The 25,187-nt window shown below is 52.0% G+C and overlaps 2 protein-coding genes across 4 annotated transcripts in view; both read right to left on the bottom strand.

Moving 5' to 3' along the window:
• DNMBP (dynamin binding protein) overlaps positions 1 to 10,129 on the bottom strand; it is a 34,331-nt gene extending 24,202 nt beyond the window's left edge. The window contains exons 1-2 of one of the 3 annotated variants that reach the window (XM_077183009.1): positions 10,012 to 10,129; positions 1,536 to 1,714 (exon numbers count right to left, since the gene is read on the bottom strand). In XM_077183009.1, coding sequence (XP_077039124.1) covers positions 1,536 to 1,680 — 145 coding nt within the window. In that variant the 5' untranslated portion in view covers positions 1,681 to 1,714; positions 10,012 to 10,129. Of the gene's footprint in view, positions 1 to 1,535; positions 9,890 to 10,011 lie in introns of those variants that run through there. The other 2 variants (XM_054636881.2, XM_077183013.1) reach the window with 2 other exon arrangements.
• A 2,669-nt stretch (positions 10,130 to 12,798) lies between these two features.
• On the bottom strand, positions 12,799 to 25,166 carry CPN1 (carboxypeptidase N subunit 1). Its single transcript, XM_054636886.2, has 9 exons — positions 23,917 to 25,166; positions 20,639 to 20,835; positions 19,817 to 19,972; positions 19,182 to 19,364; positions 17,625 to 17,736; positions 16,804 to 16,943; positions 16,419 to 16,518; positions 14,888 to 15,006; positions 12,799 to 13,057 (listed from the first exon to the last, which is right to left on the bottom strand). The coding sequence occupies exons 1-9, from the start codon at positions 24,137 to 24,139 to the stop codon at positions 12,926 to 12,928; spliced, it is 1,362 nt and encodes a 453-aa protein (XP_054492861.1). The 5' UTR covers positions 24,140 to 25,166; the 3' UTR covers positions 12,799 to 12,925.
• Between the last annotated feature and the right edge of the window lie 21 nt (positions 25,167 to 25,187).

The following is a 25,187-nucleotide window of genomic DNA, read 5'->3' on the forward strand; positions in this document are numbered from 1 at the left end:
AAAATGTCTTATATAATTTGAGGCAAGGGGATATGATGAAGTATGGGCTAGTACCACACTCAGCATTGCCTCTGGGTGACCAAATATTTTCTAATAAAACCTGGAAACACCATATCCTAGACACCCAGAGCTTTACACTGTGATTAGACAACTTGACACTTGCTATTCTCTGCTGCTTCCTTCACAGTTTTAACCAACTCTCTTTTTCCTTATCTTAGTTTCCTGCTTTGTACATGGAAACAACATAATGCTGTAAGAAAGGAATTACTGTACATGGAGTTATAGTAATTATTCTACAGAGTAATGACTACTAGGCTGCAACATTTCCACAGCTTCTATTCCAAAGTGCTTTTTCAATTCCCTATAACTTTAACTTAGAAAGCTGGGCAGAAAACTACAACAGCTGTTCCAAGGAAAAGCACAAATGCAATTGGGTTTTGAGTTAAAGGTCATTAAAAACATTCCATTTGACTTCAGCATGTTTCTTATCTTTGAGCTATGGCACACATCTGTTTGTTATTCCTTAATAGCTTCATCTTCTATATAACAACCTCACCAGTTATGCTGGGAGACAAAACTCTGTTGAAAACTGCACACGTAATCCTTGTCCAGTGACTTCAGCAGCAGCAACAGGATCAGGCACACGCTCATTCAATGCCCCTTATCAGTCACATGGACACAGGAGGGAAGTGCTCCTGTCCACCTTTGTTTCAGACAGTACACAGCTTGTGGCTGTCAGGAGAGACCAGACTGCTGCTACAATAGCAGCCCCGTCTCTACAGCCAGGGATGAAATCAGTCCCACCCTCTGCTGAAGACAGAGGCGGGCTTATGCTTTGAAGTGGCCTTTCATCTCCCCAAAGCTCACACATCTTCTTAACATCAGGATTAAGATGAGAAAGAGCTGCCTAAACAGAGACTATGAGACTCTTAGTGTTTCACTAAGAGCATTCTGCTGCTTCAGAGGCTTCTCACACCCCCCTAAAAGTTTAAGATACTTGCACACCATTCCAGGCACCTAGATATTGATGGCAATTTGTGCAGGAAGATGCTTTGAAGCAGAAAGGAGGAAATGGGGCTGAGTCAGAGGGCTTGGGGGGGACACATGGTCACTGTTGTTCTATCTCCACTGACAAGGTCACTTGGACTGGTTTCCAGAGTGGATGCATTTCCACTCTGAGTGCATCTGTTTCCTTTCTCCCCGTCCACTGCTACAGCAGGTCAGCACAGAGGCTAGCCAGGAAATGGGCAGTCTCTCCACAGAGACTGGAACAACCAGTATTGTGAAGCTCCTATCTCCTCAAGAACTGACTCTCCACTAACCTTTCTCAAAAAACAACACACAAGCTTGTCTGAATAGTTGACACAAAGCTGGCAGGAGACCAGCGGCAACTCGCACTCTCAGTCCCAATCAAAGCCCATGAAAGATTTAGTAAATCAAATCAGGTCTTTCCCCACCAAGGGAAGACATACTCATGGAGTGCACATTTAACTGGCACTTGGACAGACCCAGGTGCAAGCATTTCCAGCTCTTACCTGTGACACCTTCCTTCTTGCCGAGGAGCCAGAACTCGTCCACCACAGCCAACACCTCGATGACATCTCCCACGAAGAGGGGCAGCTCTTCAGAGACGCTGGGACAGAAATCAAAGACTGCCCGCACCACAGAGCCAGCCTCCATTGTGCAGGGTCTGAAGGCAGGTCAGTGCCTAAGCCTGAGACAGTGAGAAATTTGTCAGCACCCATAAACACCTGAAATTATCAGAGATAAGCCCAGGAAGTAAAGCCCTTCCTGAGCATGGAGGCATATGTGGGGAGATCCTGTCCTGAGCTCCCTGCCAACCCTTGGTCACCTGCCACAGGAGCCAAGGGGCTGCAGCAATGCAGCCCCCATGGTCTAACCTGCCTTGTCCCACTCCTGTGGATATCTCTGCAGGAGCATGTGTTTGTGTTGCAAGAGGGGGGACAAGCAGCAAGAAATTTGGAAGTGAATTCCCGTCAGGAAGGAAGCAGGAGGAGGGGAGGAAGCTCAGCATTTCCCTGACATGTGGGGCACAGCTCAGCCTGACAGGCCCTGGTGGGCAGCCAGCACCACCCAGCTCCACGTCCCACCACACATTCTCTGGCAGGACGGGCACAGGAATCCCCCTCCCCATGCCACCACTCAGGGCCACAGGAACTGCTTGCTGAACCAGCACAATTCTGGCCCAGCAAGAGAAGAGGCACAAAGTCCACTCAGGCAAGCTCATACCACCACCACCCTCATTCTCAGACCTAACTGGAAATATCTTTTCTGCCTTCTAGGTACCTGGCTCAGACATTCCCTGGGTGGCCCCACCATGGCTCTAGGCAGAAGTCAGACTGAGATGAGGGTACAGACCCCATTCAAGGTTCTGGGAGCCAAGGCTAAAATTCCTCCTGGCAGGAGACTTGAAAGCAGGCAAAGACCTCCTTGTCAAGGGCTATGTCCTGGATTCCCCCTTACTCTGGAAGTGGCTGTTGAGGACACTCTTCTGTATAATTTCTGCTTTTCAGCCTCATTGTCAAGGAAATACAGTGCACCAAGGCAGCAGCAGTCCTGCAGCTAAAGCTGCTCCTTTGCCTCCTCCCAAATTCCTCAGGATGGGAACAGAAAGGTTCATCCATCCAAAGCAACCAGAATTCCTCACCTTCACCTCAGACCAGTGAGTTTGCTTTCACTTTCAGACCCACTGCAAATCCAGGCACAGGACAGCGCTGCCAACACCTCTCCGCGGTGCTTTCAGAGCCCTGCCCTCTGCGACGCCGGGACATCGGCATCCTCCCCACCAGCGCCCTTGGCACGGGCTGCCCTCCTCCCACATCACCACCAGCCCCGTTGTGTCCGTTTGGACACACCTGCCCTGCCGTGGGACACGTCCTCCTCCCTCCCCAGAGCGGCTCCAAGCGCACCGGGAGCAGTCCCGCTCCAAGCCGCTGACACCCGTCCCACGTCAGCCCGGCTTGTCAACCCCCTGCCCAGCCAAGGGCAGAAAGAGAGCAGTGACAACTCAACAAAACACAAACACACGGCCCCAAGGGCAGCCTTTCCCCGTACAGCCACACACAGCCCACCTGAGCCCCGGAGAGTCAGGAAGAGGGGAAGCTAACACAGGCAGGAGAAAAATGTCCCTGCTAATGAGGCGCAGCCAACTTCCAGTGAGAGTGCCAGTGGGGGATCCAGGCAGGGAAAGGCTTTCTGCTGACGGGACCATTCTGTTTATCCAGTCCGACTCACCTCCTGGGAACAAAGCGGGTTTGTACTCAGCAGGAACAGCTTCCTCATCACGTCTCTCCCCGCCCCCAGCCATTCCTCTGCTGCAGCCAGCACGCTGCGCCCCTGGCCACCTTCACCTCTGCCATCCTGTCTGCCTGTCCCTCCTATTGCTCTCCACTGCCTTCCCCATCGCACGTGGGCTCCTTGGGACACAGGCTGTCCCTTTGTCACCAGCTTTGTGCTGGCTGTACAAACAAAGAGCCCAATATCCAGCAGCAGACAGCACTCTGCCACCAAAAAGAGATGAATGGACTGGAGTGAATCAGGAGCACAAAGAGCTGCAGTTCAGGATAGCAGAAACCCACTGAGGCAGAAGGAGTAACAGTATTAAAAACATGACCATGTGGAGCAAGGAAAAAGATGGAAGAGCTATCAATTAGCTTAAAAATGCCAAAGACAAGTAAGGATCCTTCTGCTGTTGGAGGTGGGATGCCTGGGGCGTGCTGCTGCATGTTCTCATGGGAAGAGGAGCAGCAGCAACAGGCACAGCAGCAGCAGCCCCTTGCAGGCACCCAGGCTGCCCTCCACCCCCAGACAGGCTGCCAGCTGAGCTCAGGCCCCCAGGAATCCTTGCCATACTCTGAATATTCAAATTCACAGCAGCACTGGACAAAGAGGGAAAAACATATTGCAGGCATAATTGCTGCCTTGGGGTAGTTTCTCCAGAAGCACATGATAGTACAGTGAGATTTCTTGTATGTCTTCTTTCAAAAGGGTAATGTAAAAATGGGCAGAGGTATGCAAAGATTACAGTAAGTGTGCTGCAGACTCAAACCTGGCTTTGCTACAGTCACTGGTGCTGAGAATACAGCCCTGCCACTGATCCCACCCATGAGAACAGGAGTGTCACTTCCTTTACCACACCTGCAGCTCTGGAGACTCATCATTAAAATGTGCAAGATTTTCCAATGAGATGAAGATAGAGAGGGACAGGCAGGACTGCAATAGTTCCAGCATGTATATTAATTACAGTCGTAATAAACCACTAACCTATTCACGTCCAAAGCATTCCCTGAGAGGCAACTTGTAAGAAAGCGTGAAGCAACTTTCTAAACTGCCAAAAAAAGAATCCCAACAGGCTCATGTTCCCTCAGCAGTACCAAGAAGAGCAAGATCACTCCCTGATTCCACTGGAGTATAGGCAGCACGCTCCTGTATTTGCAAGTAGTGAATCAGTCTTGTGGAGCTTGCTTGCCCCATGACATGAATTGAACACAAAATATTACATTTTCCAGGGCCTTGGCCTTGTCTTACTCCCTGTAGTGCTGCCTGCCAAAATTTTCTACAAACCCCCACCTAGAGAAGAAAGCCTCCCAGCATATTCCAGACTGGAAACTTACTGAGTCCAACTCTTCAGGCTTAATAGTGGATCCGACCTTCTTCCAGATCCACCCTAGAAAACATTCAGCAACAGCTCACGCAGAGGCTCCAGAAGGAAAAGCAGACTGCAGGGAGAGCAGGGCTCTGCCTGTGATCCCCTGTGAGTCACAGCTCCTGACAGCTGGCCAAGCACCTTTCACCTCAAGGATGGGTGATCCTTGCCTGCCAGAGGGAAGGAGGGAGAGCTGTGCCACAACTGAGCAAACTCTGGGATTTCAGGCTGGGGGAGCTCAGCACTGTGGATCTCAGGGCTCCTGCCCCCGCCCAGCAGCAGAGCTGCATCCAAAGAGAGCCTCACTGTGCAAGTATGAAGCTGTGGCGCAGCAGGAACTCGCCCTGCTGAGAACACACAGGCTCTGTCTCGCTGCCTGATCCTGCACAAACCAGGTACCGTGTTCCTGGCGCCTGACCACAGCCTGCCTGCTGCCGAGCTCTGGGCCTGACACAACAGCATTGTGCAGCAAGGCAGAGAGTGGATTCCCAGGGCGTTAATCACTGCCCCCAGTCTGCATGCATGCATGCTCAGCACACACTAACATTACCTTCATGGAAGAGTGCTTATCCCATTTTGCTATTAGCTCTGGAGTGTGTCTGGTCCAGCGTGGGCTGATGGAAGCAGGGACCAGAATGAAATGATAGCTATTAACTCTGTTACAATATTGTTTTGAGATATTCAGCACAGACTGGGTCAGCCAAGAAATGGCATTTGCACATAGACTGACAACTTCTTCTATCCCTGCTCTTGCAGCTGAAATTGTGCAGGGTAAGAAATCCCAAATAACGGACTCACCAGCATCAAATGTAATCGTCAGGCACTTGCTAGAAGTACCATCACTTAGACGGAGGCAGGACTACTAAAGATGCTGAAGCAAGGATTTTAAGAGATAAGGCAGCAATGTGAAGAGGCCATTTAGGCTGATTACAAGAAGTATTAACAGCCCCAGTAAAAAGAGAGACCCAAAGGGTTTGAGGGCAGCTAATCCACTCCTATCCCAAAGCACTGCTCAGACCATGAGATAAAAAACAGTAACTGGGGGATGCCACAAATTAAGCAGCAAGGAAACCAAACTTAACAGGTGCTATTGCCACTTTTTTCTCCACTAAATAATACATTCCAGCTTCTCACTCAAGAAGTAGCACTGTTAGAACTGACTATGGAGATGTATGACTTCACTGTAATTGAAAAACTAACATTTCACCAAGCAGACCAAAATATGCCATGTGGGCTTCCACAGGCATGAAGGATTTGCACAACAGGGACAAGTGGATTCTTGTCCAGTGGGTCTCTCAATCTCTGTAAGAACTTTAGAACCTGCATGAGCAGTAGACCAGGAATGGTCATATTCCCAGAAATGTACAAAGACAAGTTTGTCACAAATTATTAGAGAAATTAATATTAAAAACATTAAACAAATGCTGTCAGTGATCTTAAAAATTGAAAAACACCTTGCATTTCACCTAGGTCTTTTTGTACCCCCTTCCACTCATTGTAGCTCAGTGTCTGTTCACTGAAAACACAATCCACCCCCAGTGACAGAGATACCCCTCAGTTCAGTGCATCCTTCAGCTGCTGGAGGACTGGCAAGAGATCTGCTGCAGCTCTTGCTGTGCTCTAGGCTGCAGGATTAGTACCCAGCACACAGTGGGAGGAACCAGCAGTTATGCTTGGCTTCTCACACCATTGTGTCAAGAACAGAAGCTTACTAACTACATACTAAACATTTCTACCTTTTTCCTCCGTTCCTCCTTGTGTTCTCCAAATCTGGACAGCCCTCCTTCCCTGCTCCATACCCCAATGCATCTGCACAGCCTGCACTGTCCTCATTCACACTTCTAGGAGAGGACATTACCTGCATGCTAGCATGCCCTGACTGCTCCCACCGGCCTTCAGAGCTGAGGCCACCCACACTCCCTCTCCCTGCTCAGAGCAGAACATGTTGCTCTGTAAAGCTCCCCGAGGTCCCTGCTCGCCTGCACATTCCTGGGTGGAATAAACAATACCCCGTTGAGCCAGGCTGCCTGGGCCCCAGCTGGAGATGGTGCCAATGCAGGGACTTTGGCTCCAGCAAATGCAGAGCTGATCCTGTGAATCCCAACAGAATGGATAACGCAGCAAGCAGGGCAAACCCCCAACTGATGGTGCTGAGGAGAGGAGCCTTCGTCCACCAGGGAATGCTGATCACTGCAGCTTCTTGATAGGGCACGCTGCTTGTCTCAGCAGATCCCAGAGTCCCCCAGCTGAGCTTCACAAAGTGGGAAACATGAGAACTCTTCTGCACTCCACCTCCTAACGCCACATAGCTCCCAGGAGGAAGAGGAATCTTCTCACTCTAAAAAGAAATAGCTTCTTTTGCTTTGTCTGTGACCTGATATATCAAAAATCATGGATTATGAATACATTTTTGGTTGGATCACTGACCTCTGAAGAACCAGGACTATCAAGTAAAGGGCTGCTTAAGCAAGCTCCGGCCTCCCACCACACCTGTGTGGCACAGGAGCTCTGCAGTATACCAAACAAGTCATTCAAACCACTACTTCTCTCCAGCTAAACTCTGGCTGTCAGTGTTCTTACCTGCTCCATTGCAGGATGTGTCTGAGGGCAGGCTGGTGGTGTTTGTGTGGGTCAAGAGTGGCGTGGCAAGGAAGCAAGAGGAGCTCATGCTGAGCCAGATGGCAAGCAAATGACAATTATCTGGAAACTAGAGCACAGCATCAATTTTTAATGCAAAGCAGAACACCTTGCCACAACATATGAGCAAGATGACTGTGATGGATATTTAATCTCTGGCAGTGGGTTGCCAAGCATGCAAAGGCCAGAACACCAGCTTGGGGACCAGAGTTTCCCAAATTCTGTATGCTGCAGCAGCACGCACCTTACAGACTGTGTTACAAAGTCCTGTCTTCTCCCACCCCAAGGTACATGGTTGTGTCTTTTCCCAGTTTTGCAGACTGGCTAAAATTATACAACTTAGAATAAGGAACAGACAAAACCCCAAGAGCAGAATCACCATTGATATGCAGTACCTGTGGCTGGGCTACAGGTGGTAAGTAGCATACAATTACAAAATTAGTCATTACACCTTGAGTACATACTCAAAACAAGTTGAACTGGGACTACAAGGACATTCCTTAACCAGTACTGTAGCACTTGATTTTGCACCCTGAACAATATTCTTCAAAATAACTTTTGGACAGAAACCCAGTATGATTCTTTGGCTGCTGGGTGGGGAGTCCAGAAATCTGGAAATTACTTGTAATTTTGACTTGGAAACTCTGTTCTTTGCTCACCACGATTCCTGTTCTGTACTGTATCTGCAAAGAACCTCAATCCTCAGCAGGTACTCTGCTGCTACCTGGACCTTTTCCTTTCAGAGTCCCTGGGTGCTCCTGAGAAGGAAGCAATAAATTTCATCTCCCCACAGAAAAGTTCTAAAAATAAGACAAAGTAAAAACTGTGTCATTCAGAAGTGGGGTTGAGTAATGTGATTAGAAATATATTTCTGCTAGAGGTTGAAGGGAAATTATCAGTTAAGGCAGTGAAGTGCTGAGGTAAGCACAAGTCAGGCTGTCCCACCTAAGGTTACATCACCACTGTCACAAAGTCCGTCTGAGGTCACCTATTGCAGGGACACCTCATCTGCACTCAGAACCCCAAGAGGTCACACAGCCATGGTTCCCATGACAGCTGGCACAGGTGGTGCCCTGTAAAGCTCTAAAAATCACTCCTTTCCTCTGCCCCTACTGCTCAGCTCCTCCTATCCCATTATCAACAGTGCTTTAAAACTGTTGTACGTTCAAGCTAGTTTTTAATGTCACTGCTAAATTCTAAGCAGAGCAGCTGGAGAGACAACTGAAACCTTTGGCCCTGAGAGAAGAGAGGATCTCACGAACAGAAAGTGGAGGCCAGCTCAGAGACGTGGGCACTCTCGGCGCTATGGAGGCCTCACACATAAGCAGGACGCATTTAGACACTGCCCAGCACGACTCACAGCCAGAGTGAGTCAAGATGAGGGGGATGAGAGTGACGTCTTGTAGCACGGTACTGAGGCTGTATTTGGCAAAGTATCTGCAAAACTGCAAATTCTGTATCTATGAACTCTTTCAGATGAAGAGATAAAATCTCAGTGGAAGCAGAGGCAAGGGGAAAGAAAGCCTTTCTTCTTTCAGAAGAAACTGAAAGTTGTGGAATCATGAAAAACGTCAATGCAGACGTTTGTACGTATGACACAACTGCAGGCTTCCTAGGTACTACAGAAAGAATGAAAGGCCAGAAGTGGAGAGAGAATTTCAAACAGCAGGAACAGCAGCAGAGATGTTTGAACCCAAAGGCCAGATTACATCAAGGAGAGGACCGGCTGAGGTACCACTTAAGGTCAGCAAAGGGACAGCGGAGGAGCAGCAGCTGCCTCTCAGAGTATTCTGAGGGTGACCCAAGCCTACATCCCCTGACAGGGCCACTGGAGGAGACACCTCCAGTGTCAAGGCAGTGGGGCCAGGCTGCCAGTGTTGCAAGAGGGATTTGTGTTTGCAAGAGCGAAAACAAACAGGGAATTCTTTTAAGTTTCTCTTTTCAGGCTGCCTTGAACTGAATGAATGCCCTTGGAGGAGAAGCCGGGAAAGGCACAGTGCTGCAGCCTTGAGCTTCTGCTCTCTGTGTACAACCACTTGTGCCACCCTCACGGGTGCAAAAACTCCAGACTCCCGCTGCCAAACCACCGTGGGACAGCCACATAATTTCTAAAGGGCCAGGTGCTCTCCTGCAACAAGCTATCCAGGCAACACCAGCCACCACCAGCTGCCTGCCTGCCTGGGGGTGACCACCCGGGTTAGCACTGCCTGAACAGACACGGCTTGAGAGACCACAATCACAAAGTGCAATGTGGGGAGCAGACGGGCGGCTCCCGCGGTATCGCACAGCTGCTCCACGCTGCCCAGGTGCCCGAAGTGCTCCCAGGGCAGGGAGTGCAGTGGGACGGGGCACAGCGAGCACCCAGCTGGGCACGCAGGGCTGGAGGGCCACACGCTGCCCTGGCGCGGCTGGCACGAGGGGAGCGCACCCACCCGAGCTCGCAGCACCCCAGCCCGGGGCAGCCGCCGCCGGCCAGCGCGGCCCAGGGCAGCCCCGGCACAGGCAGCCCCCGTGCCCGCGGCCAGCGGGGCCCGGTGCGGAGGGCGGGAGGCGCCGGCGGGCCGGGTGCAGGGCCGCGCCGGGGCCCGACGGAGGCGCAGGCCGGGGGCAGCCGCGGGATGGGGAAAGGCCGGCGGGGCAGCGGCCAAGCCGGGCAGCGGCAGGCGGGGAGCGCCCGACTCCTCTCGGCCGCTCCGGCGGGTCCCTACCTTCTCCCGGCCCGCTCCGGGCGCTGCGGCCACTTCGGCCCTGGGGGTCCCGCTCCCGCCTCCGCCCGCCCGCGGCCGCCCAGCCCCGCCCGGGCCCCGGCCGGCCCGGCCCCCAGCGCCGCCCCGCCGCCCGGCTGCCTCCGCCCGGCCCGGCCCGGCGTGGTGCCGCTGGGAAGGCGGAGCTGCTCCGCGGGGCTGGCCCGCAGCCTGGGGAGCCCGGGACTGCCGGTGACGTGGGAACTTGGCCCTGTGCAGCACCGCGCGGCCCCGGGCTGCGAGGCATTCCCCCCGGCGGCCCACGGGGCCAGCCCGCCGGGTGCCCACCATGGGGTGCAGCCCTCGCCGGGCTGGACACGGCACTCGTGCGCCATGCACCGAGCCAGGCTGCTGGCAGAGCACCCGGGAGCCCGGCAGGCAGCTGCCTGTGCAAACCCTCTTCTGCTTCCCCACAGAGCGCTGCCGCCTCGCACACACTGCCGGGGCTCCCCTTCCCGCTGCTGCCTTGTGGGAATCTCGCTGCCTGCTTGGCTTTGGCAGCAGCTGACGAGTGGGTCTACACTGTCCATCTGGTGCAGTCTCAGCTTTGCCGCTAGCAGCCTCCTTGGCTGCTTAGATACATTGTAAGATCGTGCCAAAGCATTAAGATGGAGAAAAACAAATAGCTCCCCAGCAGAAATCCATGATGGAGAGGGCCAGTTTGTGCATCACAGAGGATCTGCATACAAAGTATAGAAGGTCCCGCGCTGGATTTCCTGGCAGGCTAAAAAAAGCCTCCATGCCCCAAGGGATACCATCTCTCAGCAACACGTAAAGCCTGGAACCTCTAAATCCCCCTGAGCAGTTACCACTGTTTGGCACTTGTTTGTGCATTTAGCTACAGTTCTCCATAGCAACCACACAGATCTCAGCACCAGCCAGGAGCGGGTGAGCAGAACGCGTCGCATGCCGGCTCTCTGAGTCGTGTTAGTACGTGCACAGGCTGGGTGCTGATTCCTGTCTGTTCTCCTGAGGTGGGGACCCACACTGCTGCCTTGGCACGATGCCGTGGGCAGGGGGCCTGAAGCTGCACAGGTGCTCTATTCCCTGCAGGTGTGGTTGCTTGTAGACGGTTTCTTGGTGCTGAAGAAAGGACACCAGCTCCTGCCACAGGGCTCTAGATGTCCTCTGACCCAAAGTTTCTGTTGTTCTTGCCTGCCAAAGAAGTTTATGAGTGATTCTCATCATCTCAATCCCTCCTGCAGCCTTTCAGGTCACTGCCATAACCAACTCTCTCTTGCTGACATCCCCATCCCAGCTGCTTAATTTTTCTTTGAGTTCACTTATTTGTATTTTCCCAGATAGAGAAATGAGAAGGCATTGCATGCAGAGCTCTAATCTGCCCTCTTGGTTCTCCCAAGATCCTCACAGTTTTGCTTATAAGAATTTTGGTTCACTTTCCTGGGCCTAGCTTCACTTTGTTTAAATGTTTTCCAGTGTGTGCATAGTTCTGGTCCTTTCATCTCACAAAGGGCAATAGAGAGTGGAAGAAGGTTTGAAGGCAAGCAGTAAGGATGCTCAGAGACACGGGAACAGACTGTAGTGAAAGTACAGTAATCACTGTAGTGACTATACAGTGAAAAACTGTAGGCTGGAACTCTTGAGCTTGGTAGAAGCATGTATGGTGGGGAAGAGGTCTACAAAATCATGAGTGGCCCAGAGAAGATGGGGAGGGTTGACTGTTAGCTGTGTCTTTTGACACGATCCTGTCAACTGTTTTTGCCTTGATTGAAGCCTCAGAAATCCCTATCTGGCAGATGTTACATCCAAAGGTTGTGCCCTTTTTAGCCCAACCTTCTTGCAACACTGGGGGCAAAGCTCATGGCATTGAGGGGTGTCCTAAAAAATCCTGCCTCAGGAACGTTTTGTAACCATGTTTTCACGTGGAGAGCTCAGCCACAGCCAAGTGGAGCTCTACCAAATTGTTCAACACAAAAATATTCAGAGCTGGGAGGAGAATGAACTGGACAAATCCCAGCCCAGAGAGAGAGACATCCAGAGGGTTGTATATTGCAGGAACCCTTTTGTAGGGGAAACACTTGTGACTGAGACTAATTTTTCTGCTGCACTGCCAACCCCACAGCAGCCTGCAAGGGTGACTGATGTGGCCTCTGGAGCTGGTTGTCCTGTTCAAGGGAAGGAGTCTCCCTACTCTGACCCTGCCCTGAAGACTGGAATTGAGACAGTCCCATGTTTTCTAGCCCAAGACTGCTTTTACTGCTAGGGTTAGGGTTCCACCTAGGGTTAGGGTTCTGAAAACCACAAAGCCCAGAACCCTAACCCTAGGTCTGGCAGTAAAAGCAGCCTTGGGCTAAAGTTGGTTCCAAGGAAAAAGCTGTGGAGGCAGCCATGTTGTGGCTGTTTTGTGCTCCCCTTGGGATGCCTTTTGCAGCTGCAGCGTGCCTGGAGCTCTGGGCTTTGTGGTTTTCAGAACCCTAGGCCTAGCAGTAAAAGCAGCCTTTTCAAGTGTCCTTACCTGAGGGCAAAGCACAGTACTTGCACCCCTCAGAGGACTATTGCTCATGTGCTCCTTTTCTGAGCGCAGCCTACACCAAGGACTGGATTCATCATCCTTGGTATACACTCGTGGCATTTCATGTGGGCTGTAGCAACAGTCCAGGAATAAAGGGAGCAGAGCTCTCTGATGTGGAGCAAGTGCAGGAGAAGAACTCAGCACCCACAGACACAATGCCCAGGGAAGTGTAGCCCAGGCTCACTTTGTTCTGAATGACTTCACAATTTGCTCAGGGATTAAATACTTCCTTGTTTAATAATTTGGGCTAGTTTCATGCTGAACTGTTGGAAAGTTCACTGGCTGGAGTGATCAGCCAGGCCTCATGTAAACGGCTTCCCCAGCTCTCAGCCAAATGAGCTGTCCTCATCTTTGGGTCCCCCTGCGGGTGGCTCTTGGCACCACCTTCTTCTGAAGGGCTTTGTTGTTCATCCGTGTGCCTGAGGCTTTACGCTCCGCAGGCTTCCTCACCGCTTCTTGTTTGAGCTGGAAATGCACCTGGAGAAAGAATAAAGATAACTGCATTTAACACAGCACCTCTGCCAGACCTGCCTCTACCTTCCAAGGGACTCTGGGGCCAAGTCAAACAATAAGGGGTCTCAGCCATTGTTAAAGGAAATCAGTTCTTGAAGCAGCTGCAAATTTTTTTCCTCCTGTGGAAAATGTACTAACAATGAACTACGTTTCTTATGCAGAGTTGCTCCTGTGGCTCTGTGATGTCCTAGGATGGTCTGGAAGATGAGCTGTGAATGGCAAGGGACTGAGCTATGTCCTTTATTCTCCTTTTCTCACCAGAGAGTGGACACATAGCATTGCTTTGCATCTCTGAGAGTATTTAAAACAGAGGATGGTTTAAGACAGTTCTTTTAAACATCTTGTTAGCTTAATCAGTCTTTCAGCAACCAGTCCTCCCAGTGGACCCAGGCAAAAAAATTTAGGGAAAAAAACCTCCATCCACTACAGCCACACAAGCAGTACAAGAGGGAGAAGGGGACAGGGAGTGTGCAAAACACAGCAGCAGATAAATGGGGAATAGGGAGGCCATACAGAAAGGTGAAACTGGAATGGGACTGCATGGGCTTCTTGGGGGAGGGATGGGGTGAAGAGTGAGTATGGGAGGTGTTGCAGAAATGGGAACTGGAGGCTGGAAAAGGAGGGCTGCTGTGAGAGGAGATATGCAAGAATCAGACCATCAGGGAACAAATCAGTCTTCTACAGTAACACAGTAAAAAGAAAATCTGTTTTAAAAAGGAAACCCAAAGAGCTGGGTGCTTAACCTAGCAAAACAAAGGATTGGGCTTGACAGCTCCCTATAAATATACTAGGGAATAAACACCAGGCAAGAAAATGAGCTATTTAAAGCACAACATTGGCATAAGAACAAATAGGCATAAACTGACCATAAATAAATTTAGTACGAAAATTAGAAGGTTTCTAATCCTGAGAAGAGGGCAGCTCTGGAAGAACTTCAGAGGCTGGGCAGGGTGGGATGAAGCAATGGAAGGTGGGAGAACAACCACAGTGTATTTACAGCAGAGCCTGACCAGTGTGCATAGAGTGAAGCAAATGATGTGCCAGGATGCCACAGATGGGGGGGGGTTGGGGCAGTCCTGCTGGTCTCTTGAGGAGCCTGCATCTGTGGTTCCACCATGTTCACAAGGCAGCAACAGGGGCAGGGATCACCACCCACTGTTTTTACAACCAATTTCTAGCTGTCCAGCCAGCTCTCAGAAAGGTGCTGTAGGAGACACACCAGTAACTCAAGAACACTTCATTTCCTGAAGGTGCTTGGCTGCTCTTTGTTTGCACTCAGTTCCCATTTGTCTCTGGTGCTCTCAGCAAAAAGAAAGGCAGACTTCAGCCTCTTGCTATGAGTTTGATAACATGTTTGGTCCCAGGCAGAATGTAGATGATAGCAGCGTGCTGAAACCCACAAAGCTGGAGGAGTAACTGAACCCAGGCTGCCTCTACATCATCTCATCCTGGAGAGTGAAGAGGATGGAGGGAGAGCTGAAGAGCAGCGGTCCCAGCCAGCCAGGAGATCTCCAATGGCCAAGAGGCAGAAGGACACAGAAGCTGGTACAGGAGCCCAGTGCAGCTGCAAGGCCTCAGTAAGGAATTGAGAGGCACATGGCATTGTCTTCACTCTGTTCACTGCTGTGAGCTGTGTGGAGCCTTGTCTGCTGAAACAGATAATCTACAGCCTCTGGAAATGCTCTACATCCTATCTCCTTTCTCTGCTGCTCACTAGACATCCCCCACCACATTTCTTTCTCCCTGGGGTGAAGATATTTTGAGAAACCCTTGTGACTATGCAGCCTGACTCACCAATGAAGGTGCAGCTGGGCCCACTGTTGTTGTGACTGTCAGGGGCTGGTACCCCTCTGCAGAGGCTGTGACAGTGTAAGTGCCAGGCAGCAGCAGCCGGAAATAATCTCCCATATCACCTGGAAACAAGGTAGGAAAAGAAAGCATTCAGGATGCACAGGGAGCAAAGCACAAGACATACCAGTAATTCTCACTGAGTTACTTCCTCTAGGGTGTGCAGCCTTCAAAACCCAGATTTTTTTTCCCAAATCTGCTGGCTATCTCAAGGCTGGATTCACACTGGTATACTGCAAGTGATGTCTCATTAGTGCAATGGAGAGGTCAGTCTGCAAGTAAAAGCCAAATAAAAGGGGACTGTACAGCAGCATTGGCTGTGTAGGGGGGCTGCAAAGCTGAGCACTCACCAGTCAGATGACAGCAGACCCAAGGACAATCACAGCTCCAGTCTGACTCCTTATGCATAACACAATCTAATTCCCACCATACACAATTTTGCCACTTTTAGGTTAGCAGGTTTTAGTTGCTCATTAGCTCAGCTGCTCCCTGACTCCCTGCATAAGAAAGCCTCAGAAGCACTTTAACAGACTGTGCTCTGGTGTGCTTAGGGACAGGGGATGATCAACAGTGAAGTAACACCACATTATGGATCACTTTGGAAATCTGAGTATAATCCCATCTATGTAACTGGATAGGTATTGCAAATTGCTTCAGAGTGGAGCTGGGAGTGCAGCTTCACCTGAATGTGGTAGAACCCTGGTACAGGGTTAGTTAGGCTGTGAAATATCCATCCTTGAGGTCAGTGAGAATTGGCTGGAGGGAGGAGTGGCTGATCAGAGCCAGTGCTGGGGAAAATCTTGCTCCAAGCTGGACAGAAGAATTCAGAGGGCCCTTGACAGCCAGCTCTTCTGCTATTTCTTCCACAGTCCCCTTTCCTATGCAGGTTGGCATAGTAAGTCCCAAGTATTAGTGTTACTGACTCACAAACTTACAGCCAGAAGGAGCTTTAATGATTTCAAATCTGACCTCTGAAGAGCTATAATATCAGCTATTTTTTGCAGGCAGTCTGTAGTGTTCCATCTGCTTGGAAGAGGGTGTTCACGGAAAGGAGGTTAAAATTGGCCAGCAAGGGAGAAACAACCACAACCTGGGTAACTGTAAAGTGGCACTTAATTCTCAGTCTGGCGTGAACTTTTCAGTCTTTCATCTTATTCTTTCTTTTTTCATCTTGTTCTTTGCTATCTTCTGTTTCCACTCTTTGCAGATACTTAAAGGCTTGAGTAGATTATCCCCTCAATTGTCCCTCCCAGATAAAATAGAGCTGAGTTTCTGAAGTCCTTTACAATAAGGTTTCCATTCCAGTTCTCACCTCTGTCCTTCCTAGGCGTTCCTAAGCCCACCGTGGTCAAGGATAAGGATAGGCTTATATTTCTCTAGTGTCTTTGGGAAGCAAACCATGATGGCCTCTCATAGTATAGCCTTGCCTGCTAGCTTCACTCACATATTCAGACACGTAAGCAGATCGACAACCCACCAGAAGTGATGTCATGGCTGATTCCCTGGACAGAAATCACTGCTCCTGCAATGCCATTGTTGTTCTCATCTGAGACCATCCCTTTGATGCCCTGGTGAACCTGCAGGGAGGGAGAGAGATGGATGGGTCAAGGCCCCTCCTTTGCTCAAGAGGGTATCGCCGAGAAGGGCAGAGCTTTGGGGACAACCCTACCTTTCCCTTGGTGATCCTGGCTGTCCCCACCACAGCCAGTCTAGGACACAACAGTTTCCCCAAAGACCACCAACAAGAGCACCCCATGATCTCCATAACCAACTCTCTTCCACTCCTGGTGCCTACTGGTCCCCTATCACCAGGGCCCATGGGGATCTGCAGAAGGGTGTAGGTCTCAGGACTGTCCCTTTACCTCTTCAATGAAAGCAACAAGGGCCTCCCGGTTGGCCATCCACTGCCTCTCCAGGTCCTCCTCAGGGGGAAACTTATTGCAGCTTAGCTCCAGGGTGATCTCAAAGCAGTTGGTGTAGAGGTAATTGAAGTCCTGCATACCTGGAAGAGAAGAATACCCTATGGCCAGGGCATGGCTCCCTTCCTATTCCTATGTCCCAGTCATCCTGCCCCATCTTTCTTTGACCAGAACCATCTCACTCGCCTTCTCTGCACCACAGGTGCAGCCTCTTCCCTGCATGACAGCACAACTAGAGCCTTCTCCACCCATACAGCTCTCTCCTTGTAGCTGCCAACTCTCTCTTCCAGCTGGATCATTCATTAGCCCCCCTTCAGAAGCCCAGGGAGGTTTGGTACCACAGGGGGCCTATAAATCTCTTCCAGTTCCTCTTCAATCTTTTGTCTAGTCTTATGTGTTGATTTTTCAGTTTCCTCACTGCACCATTTTTAATGAGATTTTTCAGGAACTAGCAGCTGCCTTCCCTTTGGTCCCAGTTTTGGGTTTTGATGGAATTACACCATAGGATTTTCAAATACACTAGCAGATTAATGTTTCCTTTGTCTAGAAGCACATAGGATGAAGGTCTCTGCAGACCTTGGCTTTTTCTGTGGCTCTTTCCCAATCCACTTCCTGGTCTGAGATACAAAACACCAGAATGGTGTCTAGTAATGGGCACAATCCTATTGCCATAGTCCTTCCCCAACCCCATCCTGTCCTGAGGTTTCTTGTCTATCCCTTCACCTCTTTTAGCTGTGGGGGGTGCTCACTGGCCCAGCCCTTACCTTTGCTGAGCGAGTACCAGGATGCCCCATTTGTGATGCCATCAGCAAAGTAGTCCCCGCAGTTCCAGCCCCGATGCATCCAGCTGTGGGCATATGAGTAGGTCTTGGCCAGCTAGAGGGAGAGCAGCCAGTGGTCACTGCTCCAGCCCCACATGGCTGGAGAACCTGCCTGGCTCTGGACAAAACATGCTCCCTCCTTTGCTGAGGACCACGGGAGGGAAGTCAGACAGGAGAGAGTTCCTGCATTTTACTGCCACAAAACACAACACGAGGTGCCCAGGACCTCTACAAGACTACAAGGCAGAGCAGTAACCTGGCAAGCTGGAAGCTTGTTGATGGCAAAAGGGCTTCTGCCCTGCTCATACTGAAAAGGGAGCGAGCAGAAGGCACTGGACCTGTATGGGGACACTTGGCCCCACACAGCAAATGGCACTAATAGAGGAAAAAGCTATATGAAGAAAAGCAACCAGTATCAGTCCTGGCAAATACCAGATACTTTTCAGGGGAATTTCTATTAGGAAAGAGTTTGTGCAAGTTCTGGTTCTAGCAACGACTTGTTTGTTGCCCTTATTAAGATTACTGTTTATTTTTAGACACGAAGGCAGGGCTAAAACTGGGCTGCTGCATCCAAAGCCAGTCCTTTACGTAAGACACGGTTTAAGAGAGACTGGCATTTGCATTTTCTAAGGCAAACTCTATACCCTTTATTATGGTTCAGATTCCAGTGCAATATCATTCTGTTGGCAGGAAAACAGTTACTTCTCTACATTTCTGAGTCCTGAGGCCATGTGGGTATCATTAGCCTACACCCCAGACTGCAGCATCTTGACATCTGGGTCTGAGCACAGCCGTGATCCCAGGAGGTCCTGACAAGCCCCTGCAGATTCTGCTTCCAGAAAAGGCTGGACTCCAGCTTGGACTTATTTTTCTCATTAACTGTTCTGAGGCAGAATTACTTTCTTCTTATGCTGGGTATTTCCTAATGGAAGCAGTGACTGAAGGCATTGTTTTCTGGGATAATGAAGAAAAACCACAAGCTTCAGCTAGCACTAACAGGATCAACAGCACAAACTCATTCATTCTCTGCTGTCTGCTTATGCTCCTGGAGCTCTTGCTGTTTGTTGTAGCTGTTCTTTGCCATCCATAAGCCCCTGCTGGGCACCCACCTCCTTTATCTTGGTATCAGCAGGCTCCCATCAGCTCTCTAGGAAAAAAAAACCCCTATGCATTCTAAGATGGTGTGTCAAAGCTGAGTGCAGCTTCCAGCTTTGGAAGAGCAGGTTGTTATTGAGTATACCAGTGGTATTTGGGTTATGGGAAAACCAAGCCCATACAAGGAGGGGGCCCCTGAGAGTTAAGCATGGCCTGTCCCTGTGGTGGGACTGTCCTGACCTGGCTCCTGAGCCAGTGGCTGGCAGAAATGCTGTAGTCTGCTAATGATTATTTCCAACACGTTTCTTGGCTCAGCTCCTACATGATGCAGTGACCAGAGCTCCTGTCCAGCCCTTGCTCTGCACCCTGCCAGGGAATGTCCTTGCCTAGTGTGGCCATGCTCACCTTCTGAAACAACTTATCGTCAGGGGTAGGCGTGTTGACCGTGCGCCGGTGGCTCCTGAACCGCTGATCCTGGGACTTGTCATAGGGGTAATTTGCCACCACTGCTCCACCGTGCAGATTGGCTGAGAGCACAAAGTTGTAGCTGCTGATCCACTGGATCACAGCCAATGTCTCTGGCTCCACCTGTAAGGAGAAGAGAGAAGGAGACAGGGAGAAGAGACCACTGTGCCAGCTGCTGCTCCATGCCAGGCTGAGGTGTGATTGACCATGTCAGACCCTGTCCTGCAATGTGTCTGCTACAGCTCTTGCAGCTTCCTTTGTTCTCCACCAACTGCCCTGATACACAAAGCAGCTCCCCCAGCTAAACCCCAAAACCTGAGGCACAGGTGTTAGCCAGTATGTGCCACCTCCTCTGCCCTGTGCATTGCAGCCTGCTCTCCCAAGCTGGTTGTGATGTCAGCCTCTCCTGGCAGAGGGGCAAGATGTGATATGGGACCAGACTGCATCGTTTCTCTGCAGGCAGAAGGCTCAGAGAAGGAAACAAGCACTGTTCAAGCCAAAGGGCAGTGTATTTGCTCGCATGCTGAGACACTCTAAGAGGATGCTGTAGCCCTCACGGTATCCCAGACTGGTACCTGGCTTTTCCAGTTGTCAGGCAGTGGGATGTGGTGATTTGGCCCACTGATTTCCCTGCTGTAGTACATGAGTGTGTTGAGGTCAGGGAAGTTGCGGTTCAAGTCCACTCCATTGGCATTGTTCCTCCCTGTCAAGTACCCGTTGCTGTCTGGGCCCTGTGGGGTAAAGATGCATCATAGGGGTGAGTCCAGGTTGGGTGCAGTCACGTTGGGCATCAGAGAAGCAGAGAATGGCCACTGTAAAAGCACTTCAATGTCTACGAGTTACAACATGTGTTATTGCTGGCAGGGCAATAAAGAGTATTGGCACTGACAGGAAAAATCAATAACAGTATTTTCATTTTTCAGGGTGACAGAGTAAGCCACAAGACAAATAAACAATTTACTTTAGCTGAAAGAGCCACAAATATCTCCCTGAAGTCTAGAAGCACAAAGAAATGGGTGATTTTTTTTCAGGAGGACTCGGGGCCTTATTTCCACCCCCCATCTCTCATGTCTCTGCATGCTTATGACAGTGGCATTCAGCTGTCACTTTCCCAGTCTAGGGCAGGGGATTTGCAGTGACCCTTCTGTGACAAATAACTTCTAAGGAGAGTAATAGGAAGTCTTCTCCATCATCTACCAAGGTCACCTGTAACAGGACACATAGCACAAGCTCTCAATAAGGAGGTGACAAGCAGCAACAGCAGTTGACAGGGACAAATTTGGCAAAGCATGAAAAGAAAGGATCCCCCCTTCCTTCTAGCTGCAGTGAAGAGGATCCCAAAGGGATTTGAAGGGCTTTCTGCCCCTACCCTGGAGGAGGTGATCACTGCCTGGTACCTGCTTGGCAGCCACTTCGTACCCGTCGGGGTTCATGGAGGGCATGATGTGGATGCGCGTGTCGTGGATGAGGTGCGTGATCCGCTCGTTGCCCCGGCGGTACTCCTCACACAGGAACTCTGAGAGCTGCAGCAGCAGCTCACGGCCCAGCACCTCGTTCCCATGCATGTTCCCAACATACTTGAACTCTGGCTCCACTGGAGAGAGCAAGAGAGCGACACCATCAGCCAGGGCTGGGACGGGGGGAAGAGCAAATGCCTACCACAGGGAGCCCCAGGCAAGCCCAAGGGACACTCAATAAATGGTCTAAAATGACCCTTCCCCTTGGAAAATGCAAACCTCAGCGAGGGAGAGTTGTCATCTTATTGCAAAGGTTCCATAACTTCTCAGTGATTTCTCACAGGCAGCTCCTCACAGCACTGACCCCCTCTTCTTCACAGCACAGCCTACAAACTCCAACTCTCTTCTCACCCAACTAACCCACTCTTTTGTAGCACTCTTCTTATTGGACACAGCTGTGGCCTATTAAGGGCAGGCCTGTTCCTAATCTTTGGGGATTAGTACAGCTGCAACTCCTCAGGTGTGAGATTACCTTCTGCACTATCTTAATTTTCTTACATTCTATCCCCCCACAAGGGAGAGTGGCACAGTTCTCATATGGGCTCCACTGCATTTTGCACAGCACTCTGAGAGCAGCTCAGACTCTCCTCCAGGTTGCTTTGGGCCTTTGGAGCACACAGGAAGAGTATTTGCTGGTGGTTTGGTCTTAGGTTGGTGAAAGGCAGCACAAAAGGACCAGGGAGCACTGGCAGGATTGCCCCAGGCTGCCAGGGCCTCAGAGCTGGGGTAGGTGGCAGTGGAGGGGACAGACTGCCACCTCTGCTCTTCTACATTTGCTCTCAGTGCTCCTCACCAGAATGGTCCATTCCCAGCTCTGCATCTCTCCTTCCCCTTTACCTGCCTCCAATATCAAGGTTAAAGCCCTCCTCACCCTCAAGGGAAAAGAGCCTGGAGAAGCCCTCAGCAGCTGAGCTGAATATGGATCAAACTGTCCCTCAGGCAGCTCCAGTATGACCAAAAAGGTCTCTTGCCACTGGCTTTTCTAAAATAAGGTCTCAAAATACAGACTTGGAGACCACAGGCAGACAGTGCCTGGAACAGGACTTGCTGCTTTGCTGAAGGAGAGGCAGGACATGTGAGGGACAGGTTGTGCTTTCCCAGAGGCCTTTTAAAGCAGTTACTTGTGGGAAAATAAAATGTCACATTGCAGGCTGGAGCCAGCATTGGTAGAATGAAAGACAACAGGGGAATTAAGTTAAAAAGGGAGCCTGGCTGTCACATGAAAGACTCAGGAAAAAAAAAGTGTTGTTACAAATCCTGGCTTGCCGGATCTTGAGACTCCTATTGCACTGTGAGCTTTCTGGACACCAGCAGGGATCAGACTTGCAGTGGCAGAGTGCAGCCCTGCTGCCAGGTATGATGTCTATCAGGATCCTGGGGTAAAAGGCATCACATCCCCAGATTGTGAGCTGCTGCTTGCAAAAGCCCCTGTGCCTTTGCTGCATAAAAAAAAAAAAAGGTCTAATTCAAGCTAAAGATTTTGCTTTTCCATGTTTTTTGATTGCTGTGTCTCAGTGCAAGACACCAGAGGTGAGCAACATATTTTGATCTTATTAGATTTCAGGGACATAAGAAGTGATTTAGTTAGATAATCCAGCTATAGAAAATACAGAAAAATCTTGGGCATATGTGCAGCCTTTAAAAAAAAAAAAAGGTTTCAGCAAGGATTCTCTGCTTTGTTGAGTCTGCAGCAGGATTTGTCAGCCTTTTACAGTATGCAAACGCCTAAACTTTATGTATATGGGCACACAAACTCTAATTACTGCATGTAAACCCATTGACTCTGAGCCTGCTTTTCAGAGTTACTTTTCATGTCCTTCAAGGAAATCCACAGTTTTCCAAATTTCACATGCTACTCAAGCTGAAAGTGCCAGCCTGACAGTGGCCCATGCTACAAGCAGGGCCACATGTTCATGCTGCCTGCCTGGGACAGGGGGGATCTGAGTCCTCTCCTACAGCCTTTCCATCTGCTTTCATGTGGTTCTGCAAGTCTAAAATCCAGTGGTGCACTGCCAGTGCCCTTTGCTCACTCTGTGCTTTGAATCAGCCCTTGATACACTGTGGAGGAACCCCAGATGCCCTCAGTGCTACGCAGGTTTCCCAGTGCTGAACAGGGCTGTCACAGGGGTAGTCAAGGTGGGAAGCCTCCCATCCTACCTCCTGGCACCCCTGAAAATGATACTATGGGCACAGGATGGGAGTAGTATGCCCCCAGAGCAGTGCTGCCAGACATGGGGTGCTGTGGGGTTTGTGGGGGCTGCTCCTCGGAGGGGGGCACAGGTTCTGCACACCCCTGCAGCCCTGCTGGCAGTGTTCCACGTGACTAGGCTGCCTGCACTTATCAGCCCCTGCGTTTAATCACATCAGCCAGGACCTGAAAAGGCAAAAGATCCTGCAGAAAGCTCTGTCCTTACCTGCAGCTCAGGGACACAAGGCAGCCCTGTGTGCAGCCCCCCAGCCTGGAGAGGCAGCTGCTCTCCTCACCCCCCCGGGACACCTGGCTGCCAGCAAGGTCTGGCTCGGCAGCATCTCCAAGCTGCTCAGGCAGCAGCTCACGGGGCCATCGCTGCCAAGGTTCCACAGGGCCACGTGGCAGCAGGTGGCGATTCCCGAGACCAGCCTGACACTGGGGCTGCACTGCCCACGGGGCTGCGAGCGCTGTAGAGGCCCGAAGCCCTCTCTGCTGGGGTCCCCGCTCGCTGTCCTCCTGGTTTTGCCGTCTGCAGGAGGAAGGGCCGAACACTTTCTGTCCTGTCACTACCCAGCAGCACAGGGCAGAGGGTGGATGCTGCTCTCCTCGCCTGGAACAACACTGTTTTGGGAGGGAGAGCGTGGTAAGGCAGGCGGCGTGCTGGGATGGACTCGCCTGCGTTCTCGCATTAGCTTGAGCTGAAAACTCAGAGCTCCGTCCAAAGTACGCGCCTGGGCCACGCTGCAGCTCACGCAGGCACGGTGCACGGCACGGTGCATGTGTGCGGGCCGGGCGGGCGCGCCCCTGGGCCGGCTGCGGGGTCCCTGCCGGAGACCGTGCCGCCTGGCACCTGGGCACTGCCAGGAGTCCTGCCTAGAAAGGGAGCTACCCTCCACCCAGCAGTGCCGCGTGGCAGGGAGCGTGCCAACTCCTCTCGGGGCCGCTGACCCCTTCCCCCCGTACTCACGGGGCTCGTGGATGCCCGGGTAGTCGCTGAACTCCAGCACGTAGAGGTGCCGGCCCTCGACGCTGCGGCCGATGCTGTAGATGCGGGTGACGTAGGGGCACTGGCTCTGCACGCGGAACAGGGCCTGCACCAGCTCCTCGTAGCGATGGTGGAGGAAGCTGAGGGCGGCCGCCCCCTCGAGCAGGAGCAGGGCTCCCACGAGGGGCCGCAGCCACCGCGCCATCCTCCCGCGGCGCCGGGCGCCCGGACCAGCTCCCAGCCTCGGCTCCCTCCCCGCCGGGAGCTTAAAGTGCAAACTCCAACCAGCTCTTTCCAGCTGCCGAGTGCCAGCCCCCTGCACCTGCGAGCGGGGGGCGGCGGGAGCGGGGCGCGCCGGGGCCCCGCGGCGCAGGAATGCTCCCCCCGCCCGCCCCGCCGGCCCCCGGCGAGCCCGCTCTCCTCCGGCGGAGAAGTTTCCCCCCGCTCCAGCTCACTTATTAACTGGACAGCAAACAGGGCCCCGCAGCCACTGGCTGTCACCGCAGAAGAAGCGCAGGGCTGGAAAACTGGCTGCGGAGGGCGTCGGGGCTGCCAAGCGCTCGGGGAGCGGCGGGCGGGGGAAAGGAGAGGAGAGGGGGCCGGCGGGCGGGGGGCTCTGCTGTGCCCGTCACCCTCCCGTGGGGCAGGAGCCCAGGGGGATGGGGATAGCGCCGGGGCGGCCGCGCTGCCCGCACGATCCCCGCAGCCCTGCCCGGCGCGGGCAGCTCCCTCCGCTCCTCCCCGCAGTCCGGACCCGGCTCCGCGCCGCGCCTCCTCTCCTGCCCCATCTCCTGGGGAAACGGAGGCACCACCGCGGGTCAGTCGGCCCCTCTGCCCGGCCCTGCTCACCCGGCGGTCCCATTGCTCCCGGGATAAACAGAGGCAGGGACTGCATGGCCCTTGCCACAGCTGGCTGCCCGAACTGCCGAGCTGGGACGGTGCAGGGGGAGGGAAGAGCAGAGTGGGATGTAACGCAGGAGTTGTCTGCTGATCAGGAACCATCACGGAGAGCTCCGCTCGAACAGTCTGCTATCACCCCGCCCTGCTCTGGGAGGGGGCATGAGAAAGAGCTCTGACAGGTGCTGGGCAGGGGGACATTGCTTAACTGCATATAGACAAATGAAAATGTCCTGCTGTCTGCTAACAAAGGATTACAAACTGTTTCTGGATATAGGGGAAGCTGGTTCCTCTCCACCCCTCTGCCATGCTTATCCCAGTGGGCAGCAGCAGACACCTCATGGACCCTGCTCTCT

The sequence above is a fragment of the Agelaius phoeniceus genome, chromosome 9 (genome assembly GCF_051311805.1).
Source record: "Agelaius phoeniceus isolate bAgePho1 chromosome 9, bAgePho1.hap1, whole genome shotgun sequence".
NCBI lineage: Eukaryota > Metazoa > Chordata > Aves > Passeriformes > Icteridae > Agelaius > Agelaius phoeniceus.

Bases quoted from the DNA above. Each gene is read 5' to 3' on its own strand.
- CPN1 (XM_054636886.2), bottom strand. From the start codon at position 24,139: ATGGCGCGGTGGCTGCGGCCCCTCGTGGGAGCCCTGCTCCTGCTCGAG. The intron at 17,737-19,181 runs GTGAGCATGGCC...CTCTCCCTCTAG, and splicing joins ACGATAAGTTGTTTCAGAAG to CTGGCCAAGACCTACTCATA. The intron at 15,007-16,418 runs GTGGGTTGTCGA...CCTTGTTTCCAG, and splicing joins CAGCCATGACATCACTTCTG to GTGATATGGGAGATTATTTC.